Source organism: Lactuca sativa, chromosome 8 (genome assembly GCF_002870075.4).
Source record: "Lactuca sativa cultivar Salinas chromosome 8, Lsat_Salinas_v11, whole genome shotgun sequence".
NCBI classification, from domain to species: Eukaryota; Viridiplantae; Streptophyta; class Magnoliopsida; order Asterales; family Asteraceae; genus Lactuca; species Lactuca sativa.
The window spans coordinates 14,354,545-14,378,917 of record NC_056630.2 but is presented as its reverse complement, the minus strand read 5'-3'; the positions used below and the strand labels follow the sequence as shown (position 1 = coordinate 14,378,917).

Genomic DNA, 24,373 nt, shown 5'->3' with positions numbered 1-24,373 from the left:
TCCCGAAGTAAACAAGTATTTAATACTAAAGAAAGTCTGCACCACTATTATACTGTTACAATGAATGTTTCTTCAATGATGAAAATTACATGTTTCTTAAAGGTTTTCACTTACAAAGTATTTCTGGAAAAATATAGGATTTTCTAGGCTTTTCTACTACTTATGAACGTAAATTACAGCTTTTCATACTATTGGTTCTAATGCTTTTTATACAAAAACTCACACTAAACTCTTATGAACTCACCAACTTTATGCTGATATTCGTTTTCAAAACAACTTGTATCCTCAGGTCAGAGATAGACAGGTACAGGCGCGGCATTTTGGAGAAGGCGAAGCATACAAGATCCATCTATTATTTTTGTAATACTTTTGGTGATTGTTAAACATTACAAAACACACTTGTAATTAAACTCACTATGTAATGCAATGGTTGTATGTTTCTTGTTTTTACTATTTTACAATTGTGATGATACTGTACATGACGTCCTCCACCCCGAAACGTATTCCGCCGTTATCGGTTTTGGGGTGTGACATTATGCATAAAACCCATCGATAATGACTTGGAGAACTGCAAGACAATACTTGGGACAAGTATGAGTATGTGTGAATGGTAGTAGAGGCCTATACTACCGGAAGCACATGACTCACACTTGGATCAAGGAAAGTCACAAGGTTACCCAAGAAGCTAGTAATTGATATCGTTTTATTCAAATATGTTGTTACCATCATTTCAGTAATGACTAAGAAGATGATTGGTATTCCGACCCTAGTGGTCATACCAAATTGAGTCTGACTACGACGGGTATGTTACGTGGTTTCGAGAACCAAGTTCGATGTAGCATCTGAATTAAGCTGGAAGAATTAATCAAAGCGATCGGTATAGGTATTGAATTGGTTGCTTGTAGCTAGAAATGCTACTTTTTAAGATGAGATTAGAACATGAAGGAAGTATGGTCTGCTCTAGAAGACTCTAAGAGACATGAGTCTAAGCATTGCAACATACGATGATAGGTCATTAGAATATGACACATCGTTCCATTGTAGTAATAAAAGAACTTATCTTACATTCATATCCAGTGAGGATCGAGATTGTGACTTGAAGGGCCATAATTTGGAGTCTAACGTGAGATATGGAGCAAGTGCCAGATCGAGCACCGCCTGTAGTCAGGAAGTCTTAGAGTTAGATACTCATTTGAAGAAACATCAAAGTTACGGTGATTACTTAGGATGAATAGATAACATATGGAGTCATCATGTGATCCCTATTTCGTTGATGATTTCGGGACGTAATCATCCTAAGGAGGAGATAATTCTAACGCCGGTAGATCCGGGCTAGTAAATTTAGAGATAATAGGGGTCGAAAATGATTTTTCAAAAAAAGTTTATTTAGAATAAATAAGCTTAACCAAGTTGTAGAATATGTCTCAAGGGTTCCGTACATATAAAGAACACCGAACCCCGAGTAATAACGAAGAATTTATGGCCCATCAAAGTTTTTTGGCAAAACCGGCACGACACCGGGAGACGTAAATAGTGAATTTACGATGGAGGACTTTTTAGCCTTAGAAATCTAAACAAAATTTGTAGTATATGTTAAACCGAGAACATACAAAAAAGAACGCCCAAATCTGACTTCGTATGAGGAAGTTATGAATTTTCTAAGATTTGGCATAACAGTGCACGACCCGAAACTCGAATTTTAGATCGAGCGGTTGTTGGCCTGCGCGACCTAAATGAGAGTTGAATATCTCATTAATAGAAACTCAACGATAAAAAGATAGATGAAAACGGAGTCCGTATGTAGAAGTTATGAAGTTTACGCGGACATTTAACAATATATTCTCCTCCTACTGCTAAATTTAAGATTGGTCGAGAATTAGCCAACGAAGTCTAAATGAAGGTTGTAGATCTTGTTTTTACCTACTCGTGGATATAAAGAACGTCGAAAACGGATCTCGTATGCCAAAGTTATGAATTTTTGAAAATCGGCTGATTTCCACCCTGTGTGCGATGCCACGTGTCAGCACCAGGCTGTGCCTGGGTGTCTCCAGCTGGCTCATGACGTGAGCATCATAAAAATCACGAAGTGAGTGACCCTCCAGCCCCCTATAAATAATAGGTGAAACCCTCTTCATTCCTCACGCCTCCCATCACTTCCATCTCTCTCTAGAACTTCTCTCTAGCCTCGAAGCCCCCCGAAAAGCCTAGGAAACTTCCCTAGCACGAGGCGGAAGTCCCGGAGTGCCCGAAGGCTCGGAGAAGAAGAGCCTTTTGGATCGGGAACGCTGCTCCAACGGAGCCCAGTTTTGAGTAAAACCGTTGTAAGTGAGCTACGCCTAACCTATCTTTAGTATAGCTTATGATCCAGTATAGTAATGTTATTGGGACCTTATAATAAATACTTGGGCTATTATTATGAGTTATATAAGTATTGTTTAACGCTTATATAATAGTAATAATAGCTAGACTATTATTTTGTCTCAGTGAATAATAGGCTAAACTCTAGTGGTAATGATACTAGGTTTTGTCAAAGAAAAATTATGTTAAGAGTAACGAAGCGATGTCTGAGTTCGGAATCACCACCTTAACAAGTGAGTGCATGGTCTCTTTCATCTTACACATATATATGAATTATTTTATATAAAATACATGCTATGTGTGCATATTATCTTTATATTAGCTATCTATGCTGGATGAACGATTTTATACAAGTTTTATATGATTTAAACTGTATATGTATTTATATCTACATAATATGTTGGGTAAAACATGGGTAGATGAAATATGAGTTGGATGATGAGTTGAGAGGTGATATAAACCATGAGATAAGGGTGAGAGGTGGACGATGTGAGAAGCCTTGTTCCCAAATGCTGGCCCCGTCATCTAGTAGAGTATGGATGACAACCACAGATTATTCTAGATAGTCCAATGGAACACTAGCAGGCTCGCAACCTGAAGGTGTTGTGAACGATGAGTTTACCGGTGTACTCTAAAAACTCATTGACATGTATTGCGAGTGGACTCTTGAAAACGATACTGTCAATAAATGAAATAACCTTAGCAGTTGTTGTAACGCCCGTAGATCCGGGCTAGTCAATTTAGAGACGATAAGAATCAAAAATGACTTTTTTATGGAAGATTATTTAGAAGGATTAATCTTAACCAAGTTTTAGTATATGTCACAAGGTTTCCGTGCATATAAAGAACGCCAAAATCCGAGTTATAACGAAGAAGTTATGACTTGTCGAAGTTTCGCGACAGAACCGGCACAACCCAGCGTGACCCAGCGTGACGTAAATAGTGAATTTAAGGTAGATAGATATCTATCCTTAGTGATTTAAACGAGAGTCGAAGATGTCTTCGATAGTAGTCCAACGATAAAAAGACAGACAAAAACGGAGTTCAAATGAAGGAGTTATGAATTTTGAACGAAGTTTTCCTGTCCTAGCCTACTAAAGATAATATATAAGTAATATATTTATAATATATTAAAAATAAAGTCAAAATTAGCCAATGGAGTCTAAAATAGAGTTGTAGAGCATAATCTCACCTACGCGTCGATATAAAGAACGTCGAAAACGGAGTTCGTATGCGAAAGTTATGAATTTCTGAAGTTTGGGGCGCGAAACCCTAAAACTGTCAGATACCACGACGTGGCAAGTCTTCTGACACCTCTGGGAGTCCCCCAGATGCAACTTGTGATGACGCATGCAGTGACGACCAAGCCCACAACGTGGAAAAAGGTGCCACGATGTGGCAAGGGCAGATTTTGCCCTATAAATAGATTTGAAGGGCCAGCCAAGTTTGGTTGCTCATTCTCTCATCTCTCTCCCTTATTACATTGTTTTACGTGCATTTTTAACCCCCGATACCCCAGTATCACCCCAAGACCCGAAGCAAGTCCCAAAGTACGAAGATCCCGAGAAGAAAAGAGTTTCCGAGCCGAAGCTCTGCCCGCGAGAAACCCGGTGTGTGAAGTGATCCCTATTTCACCGAAGAATATCTACTTGACGAGCTGTAGTGCTGTCCGATCATCTTCTAATCAAGTAAGTGGGTGGTCACTTTCTTCTAACATATAAATATTAAGTATTTTCTATGAAATACGTGCTATGTGTATAATATAAAGATGTTTATATGTGTGAGTGTGTGGTTACTTTCTTCTAACACATAAATATTAAGTATTTGTTATGAAATACGTGCTATGTGTTTATATATTGTTTGTTTATTTGAGATGAGTATGGAATGGATGAACTATTTATGTTTTAATGAGTTAAACTATATATATATTTTGTATCTATGAATATGTTGGGTAGGACATGGGTAGATGAGATGCGTGAGTATGGATCAGATCAAGAGGTTAGTTTTAGATCCGTGAGTATGGATTAGATCAAGAGATTGGATTTAGATCTGAGAATATGGAATAGGAAAAGAGATAAACTTGTTATTAATCCGGGAGTATGGATTAAGACATAGTAACTTGTCCCTAGTCCGGGAGTATGGATTGGGCACAGTTTAGATCCGGGAGTATGGATCAGAACAGGATTTAGGTATAGTAAATTGTCCCTAGTCCGGGAGTATGGATTGGGCACAATTTTAAATCCGGGAGTATGGATCAGACCAATAGGTAAACTTGTTATTAATTCGGGAGTATGGATTAAGACATAGTTAATTGTCCCTAGTCTGGGAGTATGGATTGGGCACAGTTTTAGATCCGGGAGTATGGATCAGACCAAGAGATTAGTTTAGATCCGGGAGTATGGATTAGAGAAAGAGGTTAGTTTTAGGTCCGAGAGTATGGATCAGGTGGAGAGATTAGTTTAGATCCGTGAGTAGGGATCAGAAAAAGAGGAAAAGTTTATATACGAGAGTTTAGATCGTGGCTTTGTGAGGATCGTTGGGGTGGGATAAGAGTTGCTTTTATATGGTGAAATTATATAATTTTGGATGTTCTATATATATTTATATGATATAACATTATAGGATGAAAACCCTATATGCTCACTAAGCTCCCAAGCCTGACCCACTCAGTTTCCTTTGTATCACAGGTATAGATACGAAAGCTTTTTTTCATCTGAGAATGTACATAGAAGAGAGATAGGCGGTGGGGGTTAAACTAAGGCAGTGGATATATTGCTGCATCGCCATCATCAATGGTGAATAACAACATCGACCGTCGGCGGTGAAGGTAGGAGAGTGGATTTGACAAAGTATAAAGTGAGCGATCGAGGAAGCATCGATGGGTGACCGAGATTGACGCTTTGAGAGAGGTTTAGAGGAGCGATTTTGAGAGAGGATAAAGTAAGCGGTAGAGTAAGGCGGTGGAAGTAAGGATTAAAGCTGGTGGTGGTGAAAGATCGCCTGTACATTGATGAGTCAAAGCGGTGGAGTTGGAACAACAATCGAATTGTGATTGACTAGGAAATCGGTGAAGAAAATAGGTGAGAAACACGTCTCGATAATGTTTGTAGAAAATGAAAAAAACTACCCAGAAAAAGAATGCACAGCAACAAAGCTAAAATATGAGAGACCACTATAAATGGAGGACTATTACTGCCAAAACACCATCAATTTTACTGTTCCTAACAAAGCCAATATATATATATATATATATATATATATATATATATATATATATATATATATATATATAGGTTCAGGTTCATTTGAGACCATGCTAATTTTGTGAGACCGTGAGACCAAATCTAAAAATAATTTTAAAATGTAAAATAAAAGAAAAAATCCAAAAATTCTTTTTTTTAATTATTGTTTTCGGAGTTTAACTAAAAATAAATAAAAAATTACCGTTTTTTTGAAATATACATGAAATATTTTAATAGAATATTATACTGTACATATTCTAATATGATTTTTAGAATATTCAGAATATTCTACTAGATTTGCCAGATATGTAGAATATTCTAAATATTCTACTAAAATATGTAAAAAAATGTTTTTTTTTGTATTTATTTTGGTATTTTTTTTGGAAAACATATATTCCGAAAATAATATTGGAAATTTTTTTTTTCGAAATTTTTTCAATTATTTTGCATTTTAAAATGTTTTTGTTTTATCTAATAAATGAGTGGCTAGGATTGTGTCTCACGGTGTCACAAAATTAGGCCGTCTCATATGAACCTAACAATATATATATATATATATATATATATATATATATATATATATATATATATATATATATATATATATATATATATATATATATATATATATATATATATAAAACTTGAAATTGATAAAAAAGAAATATATATTGGGATCATTTCAACAATCATATTGATTATTGAACGGAATATTGTCCAACCAACATCCTAAAATACATGCCTCCAACTACCCTCATACTATCCAAATCTCCACTAAACAATTTGACTAAGATTTTTATTTTATAAATTATTTCAATTCCAAATTGTAGGTGTTTTTTAATAAAGATATAAGTTTTTGAATTAAGGATAAATTAATATTTAGTGAAAGTTAATGTGTTATAATACCTTTTTACTACCATTTCCCAATGAAACTATTGACTTATTTATTAGTTTGTCATTAATTTTGTTTTCCCCAATCCCCTTCGAACTAATGTTTTTTTTTTCTTTTCTCTGTAATGTTAATTTGGTTTTATGAATTACACGTTTTATTTTTATTATCTTTATACTTTAAAAACCGAATATAGAAGAAAATGGTTAATTGTTATTTATGACCGTAATATATCAATATCACATACAAATTTCGAAATATTTTCCCAACAATCAGGCCCGTTCCAAAGGGTGAGCGATAAGGACGACCGTCTAGGGTCCATTTTTTAAAGGGGTCCAATTTTTTTTATAAAAAATGTTATATTTAAAAGATAGTACAAGTAATTTTCTTTCGATTATGAAGTTATTATAAAAAACTTGATAACATTTGTGTATTTTAAGGATCCATTTTTTTTTTTCGTCCTGGGCCCAAAATATATTTGGAACGCCCTGCCAACAATGCAAACTATTTTGATAGCTATTATAAATGATTGACTTTTGTGAAGCCACATATCAAGTATTAACTAATGGGTTTGAGATGAAAAAACTTTCTAAGATGGTGGCTACTTTTTTGAGAATAAATATAAAATATGAATAAGTTTTATGTTATGAAACTCGTGTTTAAAAAGTTATTACCATAAAAACGACATAGTTTCTAAAATATGTTGTTAAACATAAATAGTCATAGCTTAAAAACTTTGTAACATCAAAAATCAATAACGTCTTTGAAATTGTTTTGAACATTGTGAAATTTATATAATAATAAAAATAACGATTTTAAAGAGAAGAAAAACTTAATGGAAAAGAAAACAATTAATAGTTCAATCAATAGAATTATGAATAAGTACTTTGTTTTACTTTTACCATTTATTTTCGACGTCAATAGACGTGGATTGAAATCGCACATATAATTAAAGATATCATTAATTCAAAGATGGAGACTCTAAACCAAATTAAGTTATATGTTATGGCTTTTGGATAACTTGAAACTTGAAACTTGAAACTTGAAACTGAATCCGATTCCTTAACCTTATTCTCAAACTAGACATTCCAATCTCCTTCTTTAGTCAAGAATCCCTCCTCTTGTCTCTTTCCTCTTTCTTCAGAAGACTCTTTTCTGAAAGTCCATCTTCCAAACAGAATTATTAGCACTTTCTATTTCTGTCATGACACCAAAAAATCCACATTTCTTATCTGTTCAAATCAGCCAAAGTGGGTGAGAATACTTAAACCCGTGAACGAATTTCACCTTCTTCCAACAACACCTAAACAAGTTCCAACTTTTCTTGAATATTTTCGAGCTTTTGATCATATACCCACATAGAGAATATCCATAAACTTACACTCAATCCTTATTTCTTGTTTGAATAAACCGAATGTCTCTTGTTCATTGCACCTGCATTTCTCACCTTCATCAAGAACGGTAAAAAGATCATAGTATTTTTCTTGAAAAGTTTCGATCTTTCTGAACATGGGTATATGATTGTTTTTTATTCCTTGAGCTTTTTATTATATACCCATGTCGAACTAGCATTTTAGACACCACACCGATTGCCATTTTACCCTTTTTTATGTGTTTGAATGTTCTTGATTCTTTGAGCTTTTGATCGTATACCCAAATGGAGAAGGGCCACAAGCTTATTCTTATTGCGACTTCATCAATTTCGTTGGTTGTGTTCATTTTCCTGGGTTTGATTTGTGTCTGTAGAAGAAAAGGGTCCAGAAATGATGAATCTCGGGACACAGAATCAAGCTTTGAAAGTAGTACAGAAATGGAAATAAATGGGAATTTAATAAGGTTTAATGGTGGTGAAGATCTGACTTGTGCTGATATACTCGATGCCCCTGGTGAAGTTATTGGGAAATCAAAATACGGGACTTTGTACAAAGCTAATTTGGCAACGAATAATTCAATCGTATGTTTGAGATTCTTGAGACCAACTTGTACAGAAAAGGTACAAGATTTGATGCCTATGGTACAACTTATGGGCTCAATTCAGCATCCTAATTTAGTTCCTCTTTGTGGGTTCTATTCTGGGCGTAGAGGTGAAAAGCTTCTTGTTCATCCCTTTTACGAAATGGGAAATTTGGCTCAATTCATCAAAGGTAATCTTTTTTATTTTCTACCCTTCCGTTTTTTCTTTATTGAGATGCTAATTTTTTTCAAAATTTTTGGCAGATGGAAAAGACGAATGTCATAAATGGACAGCCATTTGTAGGATATCGATGGGGATTGCTAGAGGATTAGATTATCTACATACGGGATTTCAAAAACCGATAATCCATGGAAATCTCAAGTCAAAGAACATACTCTTGGGTCAAAATCACCAACCATTTGTGTCGGATTTTGGTCTACACACTTTCTTGAAACAAGATGCAGCTCAAGAAATGCTCGAAGAAGCTGATATTGAAGGGTATAAAGCACCTGAATTGATGCAAATGGAAGAAACGAATGAGGCGACTGATATTTACAACTTTGGAGTGATTTTACTGGAATTACTTACGGGAAAGGAAGCAGTAAACAAGAAAGGAAACCCTAATCAAGATTCTTATTTGGCAACCTCGTTGAGGATTGCAATCTTGGATAACCGGATATCAGATTTGTATCATCCTGATATTCTCGTTGATGAAGATAATGGTGATGGAAGTTTGATGAATGAAGAACGTGTTCTTGGATTGTTCACGATGGCAATGGATTGTTGTTCTCCATCGCCTTCTCTCAGGCCTGATATAAAGCAAATCTGTAAGAAACTTGAAGAAATTTGACAGCAATTGGGACTATCATGATCATGTTTGAAATATCCCAGAATCCTGACAATTTGAATATTCAACATATTGGTGTTCCATGATACATAAGAGGATTGGTTTCTTGAAATAGTTGGGATTTGATAGAGATGATTTATATGGTCATATCTCAGAAGAATCTTGTGAGAGCATCAATGGAATAGGATGCCTACATCCATGGAGTTGATGCAAATATAAGGGAAAAGACATCCGTTTAACAAAAACTTACATTTTTTGTAATCTTTGGTATGGATAAAAAGAAGATTTGTGTTATTTGGAGGATTTGTTGTAAATTGAATTGAGCTAACAAAGCTTAAAGTCAGCTAACTGTAACTAGAAATACGATTTAATTTATATAAGTTAGGTATTGAAGTAATGATGTTTTGAATGTTGAAAGAATAGTTGCTAGCATTGCCAGGGGAGGAGCTTCAACGATTTATTCGGGGGAGCGGGAAATATAATATGTATAAAAATTGGTAAGCAGGGGGTCACAGCCAAAATTTTATAGTTTTGGGCCTAAAATATATAAAATGAAACTAAAAGGACTATTTATAACCAAAAATTCCGGGGGGGCCACAGCCCCCCTAGCCCTAATAAAGCTCCGCTTATGAGCATTGGCACATTTGAAGATTAAAAAAGTTGGATGCTTTGCTTTGATCTCATTGTTAGAGAAGCAGGGGAAGAAATATCAATAAGTAACTTGGATAATTTTAGGGGTTGTGTGTAAAATTTTCAAAATCTGTATTTTGACCCTATTGCATCGGGTATCATGAAATCAAATTTAGGATAATCCTGGAAAACTATATCCTAATTCCAAACAACTTAGATATACAAACACAAAAAATACATTGTTTTATGGCGAGACAAACAAGTTGCAACAAAAAAAAAATTAATGTATATGTAAAAGTTCTCTACAAACACGCACTTTTCAGTTATTTGGAGGGAAAAATTGTGTATCTTGGAAAAAAAATACAACCATTCGAATTTTAGGGTTTAATTATTTATCAATACTTGATGGTTTAATTAGAAACCAATAGAGATAGAACTTATTTTGTAATAAGCCAAAAGCTTTAAATTCGGAAGATAATTATATGAAGACAATTAATTATCTTAATTAGATAATTACTTAGTTTAATGATGTTTGGATATCAACCAAATCTCTAAGAGTTGTACAAGTATAAAAAGCATTCAAATTTTTACGAATAAAGAGAATTTCAAACCCTAGTACATGTGTGAATTTTATGAACTTAAATCCAGAGAGTAGATATTTGCTTAATTGCTTTAGTCGATACTATTGATTTGTAAATTTTGATTAAATTATGTTGGTATCATTATGAGTAGGAAAGCCCTTTCGAAACATTTTCTTTTATGATATCAAATTCGTTAGACATTTATCCAATGTAAATGTAACAAAATACCAAGTTTCAAGACAAAAACTAAACAAGAAATTAAAAATTATTTAATAATTTCTCTACCGTTAATCTGTTGGAAAAATCCAGAAATAGAGCTACGTTACCATATTCTCTAGTCCACCAAAAACTCCTACACCAGCAGCCTTATTGGCGTTGGTTCTGCTGACTCGTCATCCTACTTTAGTCAATGGTCTATTTTCTTGCCTACTGTCACTTTCCCCCACAAAAGAACTCGAATGATCACGTCTTTCTCTCTTTCTCTCTCTAAAAGCTTTTGATTTTAGCTGTTCCTCAAGATTCGCTGCGAGAAATCTTAGTATCGATTAACCGCAAATCGGAAGGTAAACCCTCAATTCATTTATTCTGTTTTCGCAACTCTCTAGGGTTTCGTTCTTCGTAAGTTTTTGATCCTTACTGTTTAATGATATCTGTTGTTATACATATATATGCGTTTCTATATATACGTTTGAAGATTGATCGCTTGCTTTCAGTTTGTTTACAAACACATATTTCATCATTGAATAAGAATACAAGTGGTGTGACTAATCGGTTCTTCAGTTTCTTGACTCTTTTTTTTCCCTGTGGAATTCGAAGTTTTGCGGCGATCATTGATGTGATTATCTCCGTTTGATATTGAAAAATTGAAATTGATTTAGTTAGTTTGTTCCAAGAGTACTTACGTACGCTGTGTGGATATTTTGAAAGCAATCATAACAACCCAATGATCATGTTACTTTCTTTTTTCAAGTTAGAGAGCCTCAAATTGTAAAAACTGCTCTTCTTTCTAGATTGTTTGTCTAGTGATCAAGAAATTACATGGCTTTGCCTGAAACATATGAAAGTTAATAAATATACATCGTCTGGAACTTTGATCCTATCCTTAGTGATAAAAACTCTTGTCAACATATAGTCACAAAAGATTAACCTTTTAATTACTTATTCTATTCACTGATTGATTATCTTTCTTTTACATTGGTGTAAAAGAAATCAGCTTAATGCCTTCAGTCGTTTCGCCTCAATGGCAAGAGAAGGCCAGTGGTTTCTTCTCATCTTCAGGTAACTTAACTTAACTTATGTGCTCTTTCACTTGACAATTCTGAGTTTCTCTTCATAAATTAAACAAACAATGCAGGGACAAAACTGAAAGAAGCTGGACAGTCTGCAGGAACATTTGTTGGTGAAGTTGCTAAAGATGCAAAAGGCAATGTTTCAGAAGCTGCAGGAAAATTTGGCTCTGTGGTGAAAAACAGATGGTCTCTCTTTCAACAGCCATCAACAAGGCAAGCAATGCAGGAAAAACTTGTCAATGCTGCTGCTACTACAAGCTTCTTTCTAAGAAAAGGTGTTTCAGAGACAAAAGAGAAAGTTGTTGTAGGGAAAACTAAAGTAGAAGAGGTAACTACTAACTACTAAATACTAATCCACCTTTTAATTATTTATGGTTTAATTTTATCATTGACTTTTCTCCAGGTGGCAAAGAAGACTGCCCAAAAGAGCAAAACTCTGTTGACTGATATTGAAAGATGGCAAAAGGGTGTTGCAAGCACTGATGGTAAGTTTGTTTTTATATTTTTACATAAATAGTCAAAGAAAAGTCTTTTAAACTGACATGAAATTGTTTTGTTCAGTGTTTGGTGTTCCAATAGAGGTTACAGTACAGAGGCAAGAATCCAGCAAGCCTGTTCCTTTTCTGTTAATAAAATCTGCAGATTATCTTGTTTTATCAGGATTAAACTCACCTGATTTATTCAAGTCTGAAGGAAACAAGAAAGCCATTCAGCAGTTGGTTTCATTATACAACCAGGGTAAGGGTACCAACTCTAGTCCAAATTTCATCAATATTTTTGTAATAATTCGTTGTGATTTGTGAAATGTAAATGTAATTAACTAATTACAACAGACTTGAATGCACCACTACCTGAAAATGTGAACCCAATTGACGTTGCTGCCCTTGTGAAGTGCTACCTTGCGAGCCTTCCTCAGCCATTAATCACTCCAGACCTCCACAATGAAGTGCGTGGGGCCCGTTCCAGCATCCCACTAATGAGAAGCATATTGAAAAAGCTTCCCACAGTCAATTACATGACACTTGAACTCATTACTGCTTTATTGCTACGTGTTAGCAAGAAGTCGCTTCTCAACAAGGTCCTCTCTCTCTCTCTGTTTTTTTTTTACAAATAAATAAATGATTAGGCGTTGTAGTAATCATAAATTTTGTTTAGATGGATGCTGGAAGCCTTGCTATGGAGATGGCTCCTATCATTATGTGGCAGAAGGGACAACCACCAGAAACTTATAAACAGTTCTGGAATCAGCCCTCAAAGACTCAATCCAATGCAAATCTTGATTCTGTACAAAACTATAACGAATGGGATATGCTTGCAGGTTTGTGTTCTCTAATGCCCTTAATAACAATATGATTTTCTTCATTTGTTTATTAAACCATATTCTACTTTTAAGCTGTAAACTCTACATCTTACTCGTAATGATGCTATAATATATAGTATTATGTCATGCATTTAGCCTAGAATCTGGGAGTTAATTTTAATTTTTTTTATTGGTGTAAAAAATTCCATCCAGATGAGAGTGAAGATTCAGATGTTTCCTCAGCAATCCCATTGGATGATGGGGTGCGAATCGACTTCAGTGGCATAGAGGTTTTACAGTGTCTGATAGAACATCACAATGCCATTTTCACTGATGCAAATGAGACTGTTTGGAGGTGACTCATATCTTCTTCATCATTTTCAAATTTGATTCAATTTTCTCATCAATAAAATTCATTCTCTCATATCATCAAACTTACCATAAACTGGAGCTTTTCTTTTTGGATTGATGGTGATTTGTATATTCTATTCTGTGAGGTTCATTACATAATGTTTTTAGGTTAGGAATGTATGCAAAGCAAAAGGTTTCTTTTACAAGTTTGTATATTATAAAGGTTATGATGTTTGGTTTTCCTTTTTGTGCGGTTTATGTGGTTTGGTTTGAGCCTATTATATTTAGAAATCAAATTACAGCTAACAATATACTACGAATTTGTGCATAACAAGTGTAACATTTTATTAAACTTGGATTTATAATTACAAAATAACCTTTTCTTATTTTCTTGGATTAAATATTAAGTTGGCATCATGCATGCAGTATTTTTGTGTATTGTTTGTCTCTGATGATTACTAGTTAGATGACGCAATATCCTTAATTCCTTTTGTACAACTTATAAGTCTGATTAATAATGTAACTTTTAGTAAGATGTTTAATTATAGGCAATGTTTTAATACAGTATCATGGATAATTGTTATGATGATCACAATAATCAAAATATATTCAATGGTTACACGTGCAATCTCTGAAAGTTAAAGATATACTATAAAAGATTAGATATAACAAAGTAAAGAAGTCTACATTGATAGTATAGATTGGCTTAGAAAATTGAATTGGAAGCGGCAATTTTCTGTAGTCCCATGTAGTTGGGGGAAAAATCTACAATAGGTTTAAAAGGGTTTTCTTACCTTAAGCCTTCGAATGCTTTAGTGGAGGATAAGGTATGGTTCAAGCCCACAAATGTGAATAGACAAGAGGTTTGTGGAATGACGTGATTTACTTTGCCTTTTTGGGAGCTGAGAGTTAAGGAACTTTTAATTTTAGCAAAATTCTGGTCGGATCGGGTTGGACCAATCCAATTAATGTGTGACTTCATACCGTGACGATGTACTATGGCTCTCGCGGTTATTTTGGGTGTATCCTAGGGTTTTTAAGGATAAGATTACAATTTTCTTGCAGCTAAATTCCACACACAAGAGACCAAGAATTCTCTCTGCTCTCCTCTCTCCGTCTGCATTCTTCCAGTTTCTATGTATTCATTTTGAATTTATCGGTTCTTCCATAGTTGGTGGAACGAATGATAACCTGCATTAGATCATGGAGTTTTATGTTGAAGCTTACAACAATCGAGCAACGTAAAATCCTTTAAGGACATGAGTTCTTTTGCGTCGTTTTAAAAGTCAAGAATCTATGATCTTCTAATTGGTTTTACTTTTTTTCTAACTCGTCTTAAAACTCTTCATATAATGGAACAACCTTCTTCTACTAAATCCTATTAGTTATTCAACTACTTCAGCGTAACTAAATCAGCCTCCTACTTTCTGACATTAAATTATCTAGTGGGTATTAGACTGGAGGGTGTGGGAGGGAAGGTTCCCTCACTTTTGGTGGGACATACCCTTCTTTCCCTCGTTTTCCTTTCCCTCACTAAAAACTCAAGGGATGGATAGGAAACCCTTCCCTCACTTTTTGGTCCAATAAAAACCCATTTCCCCAATTTGGAATAAAAAAGAAAAAAAATGCACAGCCAATCGTTAGAAGAGAGAGAGAGAGAGAGAGAGAGCGGGACTCTCTCCCCCCACCCTCTTCCTGCTGCTTCTTTCCCGCACCCCCGGTGTGGTGTTTCACCATACGGGAAGCCTTCCCGCGGCTTCCCCACTCCCCACTCTGTCCGGCCTTAGTGTTTATGTCTATGTTCGTTATCCATCTGTACCCCCTCATAAGGGAGGGATATAAAAATGTGTTGGAGAAGTTGTAAATATGGATGCCAATATACATACACATATCCCACTTGCCTACGATGTTTGTGAACATTCAATGGCGTGTACATATAGTGTCAACGTGGGTTACTTAACCAACCTAATTCTTTTACAAGCAGTATATAAAATTTATTTGTGACCTACATTAATTTGTTTGACAAAAAAGTTAAAGATAAATCAAGACTTTTAAAGCCCACCTTTTATATCTCTATAGCTGAAATACTTAATTACGGATTAAAAAATAACCTTATATATTTTTTGAGTGATATATTTGTGTCATATAATAAAAAAATGAGTGATTAATTTTTAAGTGATATTTAATGTTATATCTTAAAAAAATGTTTTAGATAGTATTAGTAATGATACAATTGTAAAAATATTTCATGATATTAGTATTTGTCGGATACAATTGTAAGAACTTTAAATCTTTTTGGTTTACTTATACGATCCGACCTCCTACTACTATTTTTGACTATTTGGTTTCTATATACCAGTTTTATTTAAATAGCGAATCACATATATATATATATATATATATATATATATATATATATATATATATATATATATATATATATATATATATATTTGTTCTAGACTTTCCATATGAAAATATCTCTGCAGTGCACTATTAAGTGTTCCACTACTTGTTGCCTTCAACACATATGTTGCTACTAGTCAACTTGCTGTGAAAGAGTCAGCTAGGTACTCTGGTACTCCCTATAATGACAAAACCAAGGTTGTGAAGATCGGGATCATACGTAGGATCGTTCTCAGGTTTACAAAATCAGGATTGTAAGATCGATATCGAGATCCTAAGACCCACCGAAAACAACATAATTATAAGTTTAATTCATGCAAAATTCACATTCATCAACCACTTTACATATACCGCTCTTGATAAGAAGCGTAATCAATAAGGGTAAGAAGCAATATCAATCAGTTTACGGTTCAGAAAATAGGTATTATTGATTGACATGTGGGTTAGGCGACTGGATTAATTAGTAAATGGGTAGAGAAATGAGAATTCAGATTAAAATTTGTCAATTTTCATAGAGTGGTAGGATTGGATCGGATCTCGATCCTACGATCCCATATGCGATCTTACGGTCCTACAATCAAGATCGGGATCTTGACAACCTTGGATAAAACATAATCTTAAACTTCTTGTTAGATTTTAAGTTATATTTTATGAAATATTGCCATTGTCTACTCTTTAAAATTAAAAAAATAGGATCGCTAAGTTCTTGTGTAGTATACGAAGGTGCTTATAATGCAATTTTAGCCCGCGAACTATTGTTGTTTGTTATTAATTTGGGGATACGTGTTGTTTTTATTATCGATAGACTTTTGTACGATTGATATCATTTTCTTTCAAGAACTCTTTTAATGAATTCATAAAATAGTAATATTTTCAAGAGCTCTTTTAATGAATTCATAAAATAGTAATATTATAGTAGTTGTTTGTGGCGGATCGACATGGGAGTACGTTAATGATCGTTAGGAGTATTTTCCAATTCGCTTCAGAATAATCAAAATTTGTATTTGTATTTCGTTATAACTTATTATGGTTGATTAGTTTGGTGGCAAGAGCACTACACTAGTAGATAATCAAATACGATATCCTACAAATATCTCACAGTCGGCACTATTGCCTTTTGCCTATATAAATAGTAACGTCAATTTTGATTTTGGTCCATTGTTGCAAGTCTTTTTCGAGATGATTAATATTTTTAGTTTTGGTCCATTGTCGTAATTTTTTACCGCAAGATTGTTATAATTAATATTATGATTGGATTTTTGTTATAACATTAATTAACACATGTTTCAAATTTAAATGATAATTGTTCAAAAATTGACCCCTTTTAGAGCATAACAAATGAGCTAGACTACTACCAATAAACACATAATTAAACTATTTCCAGACAAACATGTGTGATGTGTCGATCCTAAGCTTTCTCATGCACTCAACATGAGTACTTAGATTAGGTTTGAAATCCAAACACTGAACTATTACTGTATATCGTATATTAGCCCATATTAGATAGCCTAACCTATTTGTGTAGATAGGCCCATTTGTATTATTATTCTATGTATTTATACATTACGTGAATAGAATGGAAGGCAAGAGAGATTATCCACCCTGATATGGTATCACAGACAAACTAGCAATCTAAACCCTAATGACCCCACCCCGACTGCCATCTTCTCCGGCGCCGACTGCACTCTCTGCTACTCTCGTTCTTCGCAACAAAAAACCTTACCTTTGCCAAATAACATCACAATTGAGGCCTAAAATCGTGGCTAATACCTTTAGCGACAAAAAAGGGTAGCCGGTATTACCTCGTAGCTAATACCTTTAGCAACAAAAAAGGGTCGTCGGTATTACCTCGTAGCTAATACTCAAATGTCATCGCAATTGGTGTCGTCTCTGACAGATGTTGTTGCTAAAAGCCCCGGTCGTCGTTATTAGTGTCGCCTCTATTAATTTTCCGGCAAACGGTTGGAGTTTTTCCGGAAAAGCTTCTCAGTGAGGCACAGGTGTCATCGCAATTGGTGCATGTCGTCACAAAAGTTGTCGCAACTATTTTTTTTAAACAATTTACATATGATATTAGTTTATATATATATATATATTATAAATGCAAATTTTTTAAAAAATACAGAAATCATAATCTACAAATCTACATTACATAAAACATCAAATAACATAAAACAATACATACCACATTACATACAACATCAAATATATCACATTACATAAACAATCTAATAAACAAGAAATACTAGTCAATACCATTCATAAAACTATCTAATAAATCCAAAATAACATCATACATAACATAAAAACAAGAAATACTAGGCATATATACTTTTACCACAAAAACCTAAATCATATACAAAAACTTCAAAATCACCATATATTCACATTTACATTCACCAGATATACATTTTACATTCACTAGATATACATATTTATGCATTTAATATAAACACACACACACACACATATATTCACATTCATCATACCCTACCAAATACAAACACGGGCAAAGAATTGCACCTGTGGCCGGAGAAATGAAAAATCTGACGATGGTGCTGTGAGGGTGGCGGTCGCCGGAAAACAACCATGATGTGGCAGTGATGCTATGGTGGTTTTAATGGTCCTTATAACATCAAAATTCATGAAATTAGGCCCAGAAGAGAAATAGAAATGAGGGATATCGAGTACGTTGCTGTCGCTGGAGATGGCCGGAGAAGCTGATTTTTTTGTCGTACAACGTTGAGTGATGACAATCCGACAAGCTGAGTGGGAGTGGAGAGAAGTGGCGCCGCCGGTGAAGTGAGTGGTAGATGAACCGATGACAATCATCACACTTTGTCGGTGAACTTGTCTAGTCACCAAAGAAAAATGTAGAGAGAGTGGCAGTGGGTAGCAACTATTTTGGGAAGAACGAAGGAACAAAAGGAACGACACCTTTAGCGGCGACCATAGGGAAATAGTGACGATGTCTTGGAGGGAAAAAGACGCGTCATTTCTACATAAGTGTAAGTTGTAAGATTAGGTTAAAACGTAGGGTCAAGATCTCTTCTATGGTGGTCACACAACATTAGCGGCGACATGTCGTCGTCCCTATTGCTTCATGAGAATTTATACCCTAACCGATGAATCATTTTAAAACCGAACGACCATGATGCAATTTCATGTGGGACACTCGGATTGCCGGTAGGAGGCTATTAGCAACGCCAATAATCTACAACACACACTTTTAGCGATGACAAAAAGAGAGTTTGTCGGATGTCGTCGCTAAAGCGTCTGTTGTCGCTAATAGTGGCATTGCTAAAGCCTTATTTCTTGTTGTGCTTCTTCTTCCTCGACTCTTTTTAATGGCCAACGACGATATCCCCCCTCTTACAGAAAATCTCAATCCATATAGCATCATAAATATCAAAGCGTATATCTCGCTCATCCTCGATTTAAGTCGAATGAATTATGACGCTTAGAGAGTACTATTTCCCACTCACTGCAAAGATTATGGAGTCGACGGGCATATCGACGATACCTTCGTCCCCAAAGGTGAGAACCATGAGGAATTGGAAAATCTCGCTTCCCTGGTATCTATGTGGATCTATGGCACTCTCACTCAACCATTGCTCAACATGGTTGTCAAAAACGACTTAGAAGCAACCGATGTCTGGCCTGTTACTCGGGATTCTCGATTATTCTGTTTCTTGATGTTATCAATGTGTAGTGGTCAAATATGATCATTTTCTTCTCGGGACCTTTTACCCTTTTTCATCATGTGGGAATTAGAATTAATTTCGGTTTATCTACTTCTATCTATATGGGGAGGAAAAAAAATGTCTCTACTCAGCCACAAAATTTATTTTGTACACGGCGGGAGGTTCCATGTTTCTCTTAATGGGAGTCCTGGGTGTTGGTTTATATGTATCTAATGAACCAACATTAAATTTTGAAACACCAGTGAATCGGTCATATCTTGTGGCTTTGGAAATAATATTATATATTTTTGGTAAACGCTTGAAGAATTATTTCGAGACACTAAAGAGTTAGGTCTATCGAACTCAAAAACAAACTTCGGAACTTAACTCTTGGTTATCGAACCGTTGGTGAATTTTTCTCCAAACTTGGTTCCATATCGAATCTCTTAGCTAACATTGGCTTCCCGGTTCCTGAAAAGACTTTGGTTACCCACATTCTCAACAGATTGGGGCCAAAGTTTGACAACATTGTCACACTTATTCGCCACCATGACCCATTGCCAAGTTTTAACCAAGCTCGCTCCATGCTCACTCTTGAAGAAACACATCTTGATCACAACCGACCATCCCAACCAACCCACTCGGATCACTCTTCCGCTCTGCAAGTCCTCTATTCTGATCAAAGTGTTTCTCCTCCTCGCTCCAGTGGAAACTAGCCTCGTGGCAGCAACAACAATCGAAACAGCAACAACAACAATGTGAGCAACAGGTGGGACGAAAAAAGGAACAATTAGAGCAAGACGAAGTTAAAGAAACATCGACAAGAACTCAAATAACAATTGGCATATATGTTAAACATATAATCATACAACGTCCTTCGCTTTCGATAGGAAGGGTAGGAGGTGGATATAGAGTTTTTTGCTTACGGCGATTTTCAACCGGTAAACTTGTAGCCTTCCTTTTAGGAACACAAACAAGCCCTAACATTTTGGTTAAATTAGTTAGGTTAAAATATTATATTTAGTGGACTATCGTATTTGATTTAATATAGTATACAATGTCTTTTGCAAAACTAGCTATATTGGCTTTCCGCTACCGCAGCTGATAATTGGTAGCTGGAAGCTATAACTTTTATCTATACAAAAGTATTTTACAAAAATAGCTGTTAGATTTTTAATATGAAAAATCAGTTAAAAACTAAAAACTAAAAGCTCTCAAAAGCAACTTAAAGTAAATTTTGGATTCATAGTTAAAAAAAACAAAAAACAAAAAAAATACTAGAAGCACCTTATGCTAAATGACTTTTTTTCCGAGCTTTTTTTAAAAGGCTTCATGCCAAACACGCCAATAGTTGTCATTAGTACGATGAAAACATTTGGCAATAGTGTTTTATCATATATAACTGGTTGAAGACAACTATGAAAATCTTTACGCGCTTGTTTCATGTGGTTTTAAAAATATTGTCTGTTTGGTCAGATTTTTTTTAAAATCCTTTTAAGTTATTTTATACTATTATATATGTTTTTTATTTTTTATATTAAAAAATTAACAACAAAGGGCACTCTCTCGTTTAACACAATTACAAACAACCTACTAATTTCATTCTCCATTTCAATGCCCTTATTGGTTTTATCCTCCCAATTCTCAAGAATGTTGATTTTGATAACCCAGTTGGATTTTGGAAGATCATTTAAGGGGTTCGATTGGTGAATAGGGTGAAGAATGTGAGCATAGGGTTTGAATAACCCAATTAATATTTGGCTTTCTTTACCGGGTCGAATAATAAAAAAGATTGCAGATAGGAAACTATGAAGACTTAGGATTAAGGTTGTAGAGTAGTATTTGGGTAGTATAGGATCTAGCAATCTAGCTTTTTTTGTTTGGGTTGATACTTGATATCATTAGTTGTTTACCCTCTCAATCTCTCGTGTTTTCTTGTTAACCTTTGCTCCTCTTTATATGCAAATTTTTAGCTTACTAGTTTCTTCCTTCTGACAAACTCCTTTGTTTTCTTCATTACGACTTGATATTTTTGTTTGCAGGTATAATCCAACGTGGGAGCCTCCATTTAATCTTATCTCATATCTTTTTGTATTTCTATATTATTTCCGTCTTCTACGGAAACGGTCTCTTTATCGGGAGTGTCGACTATCCTACCTCCCCTTACCCCATTTATATGAGACTTGGGTAATATTGTTGTTGTTTCTTTACTGAAATGAATAATGGGCATAGTCGAAAGAATCAGAATATCGATTTACGGTTACCGGTTTCTTCACTAGCCACGATGGTGATTTAATGACTAATGAGATTGTTCAAATTCAAGCTCTCGGAATTAGCGTCCTTGTCAAAACTACTCATACTTAGTGGAAGAAACGAATTTAGGTTAATTGGTATAGCGGAAGAAATAGTAAGTGTTCTAATAGTTGGATAAGTTGGATTCAAAATTCTCTTGAAATTGTCTTGATGTAATTGTTTTTTCTAAATGCTTGCTAGTTTTTGTTAAATAAAATAATTCAGTTGTTAAAAAAAATATTAGGACATACATTTGAAAGAGAGTGAAAGATTTGATTAAGGTTTGATGTATGAAGGACCAAAATAATTTCCTTGAAAAGAACAATGACATGTGAATAAGTACTCTGGCTAATAGCTTTAAAAGAATGATGGGTTTTAAGTTGGACAATTGTATAGTGTGTTTTTTTATATAACATAACAAGATAAATTTTTTATATAACACAAATGTGAAAAAAATATTTTTTTATATTACAAAAATATGATGCATTATGATATTGTGTTTTGTTTTACTGACACAAAACGATTCAATTAAAACACAACAAATATGACATATATAACATAAAATAACCATTAGTTTATTTAGTTGATAATTAATCATACAAAACACATACGAAAACATAACTTCGTGTTTTTTTACATTAGCCACATATACAAATTAAAAATTTGTTTTAATCCCTATTCCTTTCATATGGTGTATGTATTGTTCATTGGTACTACAAAAAAAAATTAAAAAAAAAATTTAAAATTGTTGTATTTGCAAACTAAAAATTTCTAATATCTTGAAAGCATATAATGTATGTTACATCGTATCTGATGTTTATAACTTTTTAGGTGTAATTTTAAGAATCTTACACATAATTTTACAATATGTTAAGAGAAAAGGTTTTGCTTAATTTAATATGTATACACAACATTACAACTGCTTGAACATCATGTAAATATAACTCTTCAAAAGAGTTGATTGTAGAAAGAGAAGATTCAAACATATATAAAGACATAAATGACTGCGTCGTATCAATGTGTGATATACTAACACTCCACTTTAGAATCGAAGACTTGACGGGGATAGATAAAGACGTTTCAAGCCATGGGGGTGCATACACGAGTTCTAATACCATGTAAATATATGTGCAGCCTCATATTAACTCTCCAAAAGAGTCCATTCTAAAGAGAGATAAACTCCAACATATATAAAAAAACATAAGGGGCCAAATCACACCAATGTGTGATACACTAACCCATCATATAACTTTCATACTTCAAAATTCAAGTTTCACATTGTCAACATAACATTAAATAAAAAAATCGTGAATCACCCCAGAAAGGCATTTTCATAACAATTGCAAAGCAAATTTAATTATCTTTTTTCTTATTAAATAATTAGCTTGTTAGAAGAAATATGAAGATTATATATAGAAAATAAGCCATTTGAAATTTTGTATTTGACTAGCTGATTAAAAAATAAAAAACTAATGTATAGTTGATTATTAAAAAATTATTTGATTTTTTAAAAAATTATATAAAAATGTGCACTTAAATACAAAAACTTGAGTTTATAATAAAAACCGTGGGAATGCATATAAAAAAAGAGCCTTGCTTTATGCCAAAGTGTCTTGCAAAAACCAAAGTAAGGTCATTTTCCTAATAACCTAAAAGTCAATACAATCCTTATTCTAATAAAAGAATAGTTGTAATCTCCTTTTGACATATGTCATCCTATTAGGCATCGTAATTAATACATATTTTATTTAACTTTTGTCATTTGTCACCATATTAAGCCTCCTAATTAATGCAACCCAGTTGTCAACCTATTTATTCTCAATTTCAAATTTCAAATTTTAAATTTCTCACTCTAATTAAATTAAATTAATAACATAGAATAAAATTAAAATAAAATTAATACAAATTATACATGATATAATATTTCACATATTTATTTAAATTAACTATTATAATTTGATATAACAGAAAAATATCTTTTAATTAATAATTTATTTAAAATAATTGATTAATAATTTGAGAAATTAAATTGATTCCTACTTTTTATGCCTACAAATGTTCTCACTATGAAAATTTAATTAATTTTGTAACCGTGATTCTTACAGGTTATAAACTAGTTTAGTATATATTTGTATTTACCATTAAAAAAATAGTGAAAGCCACTGCCAAAAACATATACCAGAGCATGTAATTAATGAAGATAACTGGGTATTCGAGAGGTATCTGTATCTATTATAACTTAAATGCAATGGTAATCGTAAGTTACAATTCACCAATCAAACAATAAACATCGAAATACAATTTATGCACATACTATCGCATAATTTTGGTAAAACAGAAAGCTAAAACCAAAAACATTAACAACAATCAAAACATAAACAAAAAAATGTAATTTCATTGAAGAAAGAAGATTAGGGCAAACCAAAGAAGAAATGACGGAATACAAACATTCAAAATGAAGCAAGTTGCAATAAGCTTGCCGATAACCCTTAATTACAATCTTGAATGAACATGGACAAATCAAGTTGTCAATTTTGGAAGTTTGGAGCGC

At 33.8% G+C, this 24,373-nt stretch overlaps 2 protein-coding genes across 3 annotated transcripts; both read left to right on the top strand.

Annotated features, from left to right (window-relative positions):
* The first annotated feature begins 7,494 nt into the window (after positions 1-7,494).
* Positions 7,495-9,683, top strand: LOC111876373 (putative kinase-like protein TMKL1). The gene is made up of 2 exons (XM_023872886.3): positions 7,495-8,633; positions 8,707-9,683. Exons 1-2 carry the CDS (start codon positions 8,147-8,149, stop codon positions 9,291-9,293), a joined length of 1,074 nt encoding a protein of 357 aa, XP_023728654.1. The 5' UTR covers positions 7,495-8,146; the 3' UTR covers positions 9,294-9,683.
* Positions 9,684-10,907: 1,224 nt separating this feature from the next.
* Positions 10,908-13,683, top strand: LOC111876372 (uncharacterized Rho GTPase-activating protein At5g61530). Of its 2 annotated transcripts, none has more exons than XM_023872884.3 (8): positions 10,908-11,064; positions 11,708-11,779; positions 11,856-12,118; positions 12,194-12,275; positions 12,352-12,528; positions 12,624-12,868; positions 12,946-13,108; positions 13,304-13,683. In XM_023872884.3, the coding sequence occupies exons 2-8, from the start codon at positions 11,719-11,721 to the stop codon at positions 13,447-13,449; spliced, it is 1,137 nt and encodes a 378-aa protein (XP_023728652.1). In that variant the 5' UTR covers positions 10,908-11,064; positions 11,708-11,718; the 3' UTR covers positions 13,450-13,683. The 2 variants fall into 2 exon arrangements, with proteins under 2 accessions (XP_023728652.1, XP_023728653.1); XM_023872885.2 differs by having other exon boundaries at positions 10,930-11,064; positions 11,715-11,779.
* Positions 13,684-24,373: the final 10,690 nt, after the last annotated feature.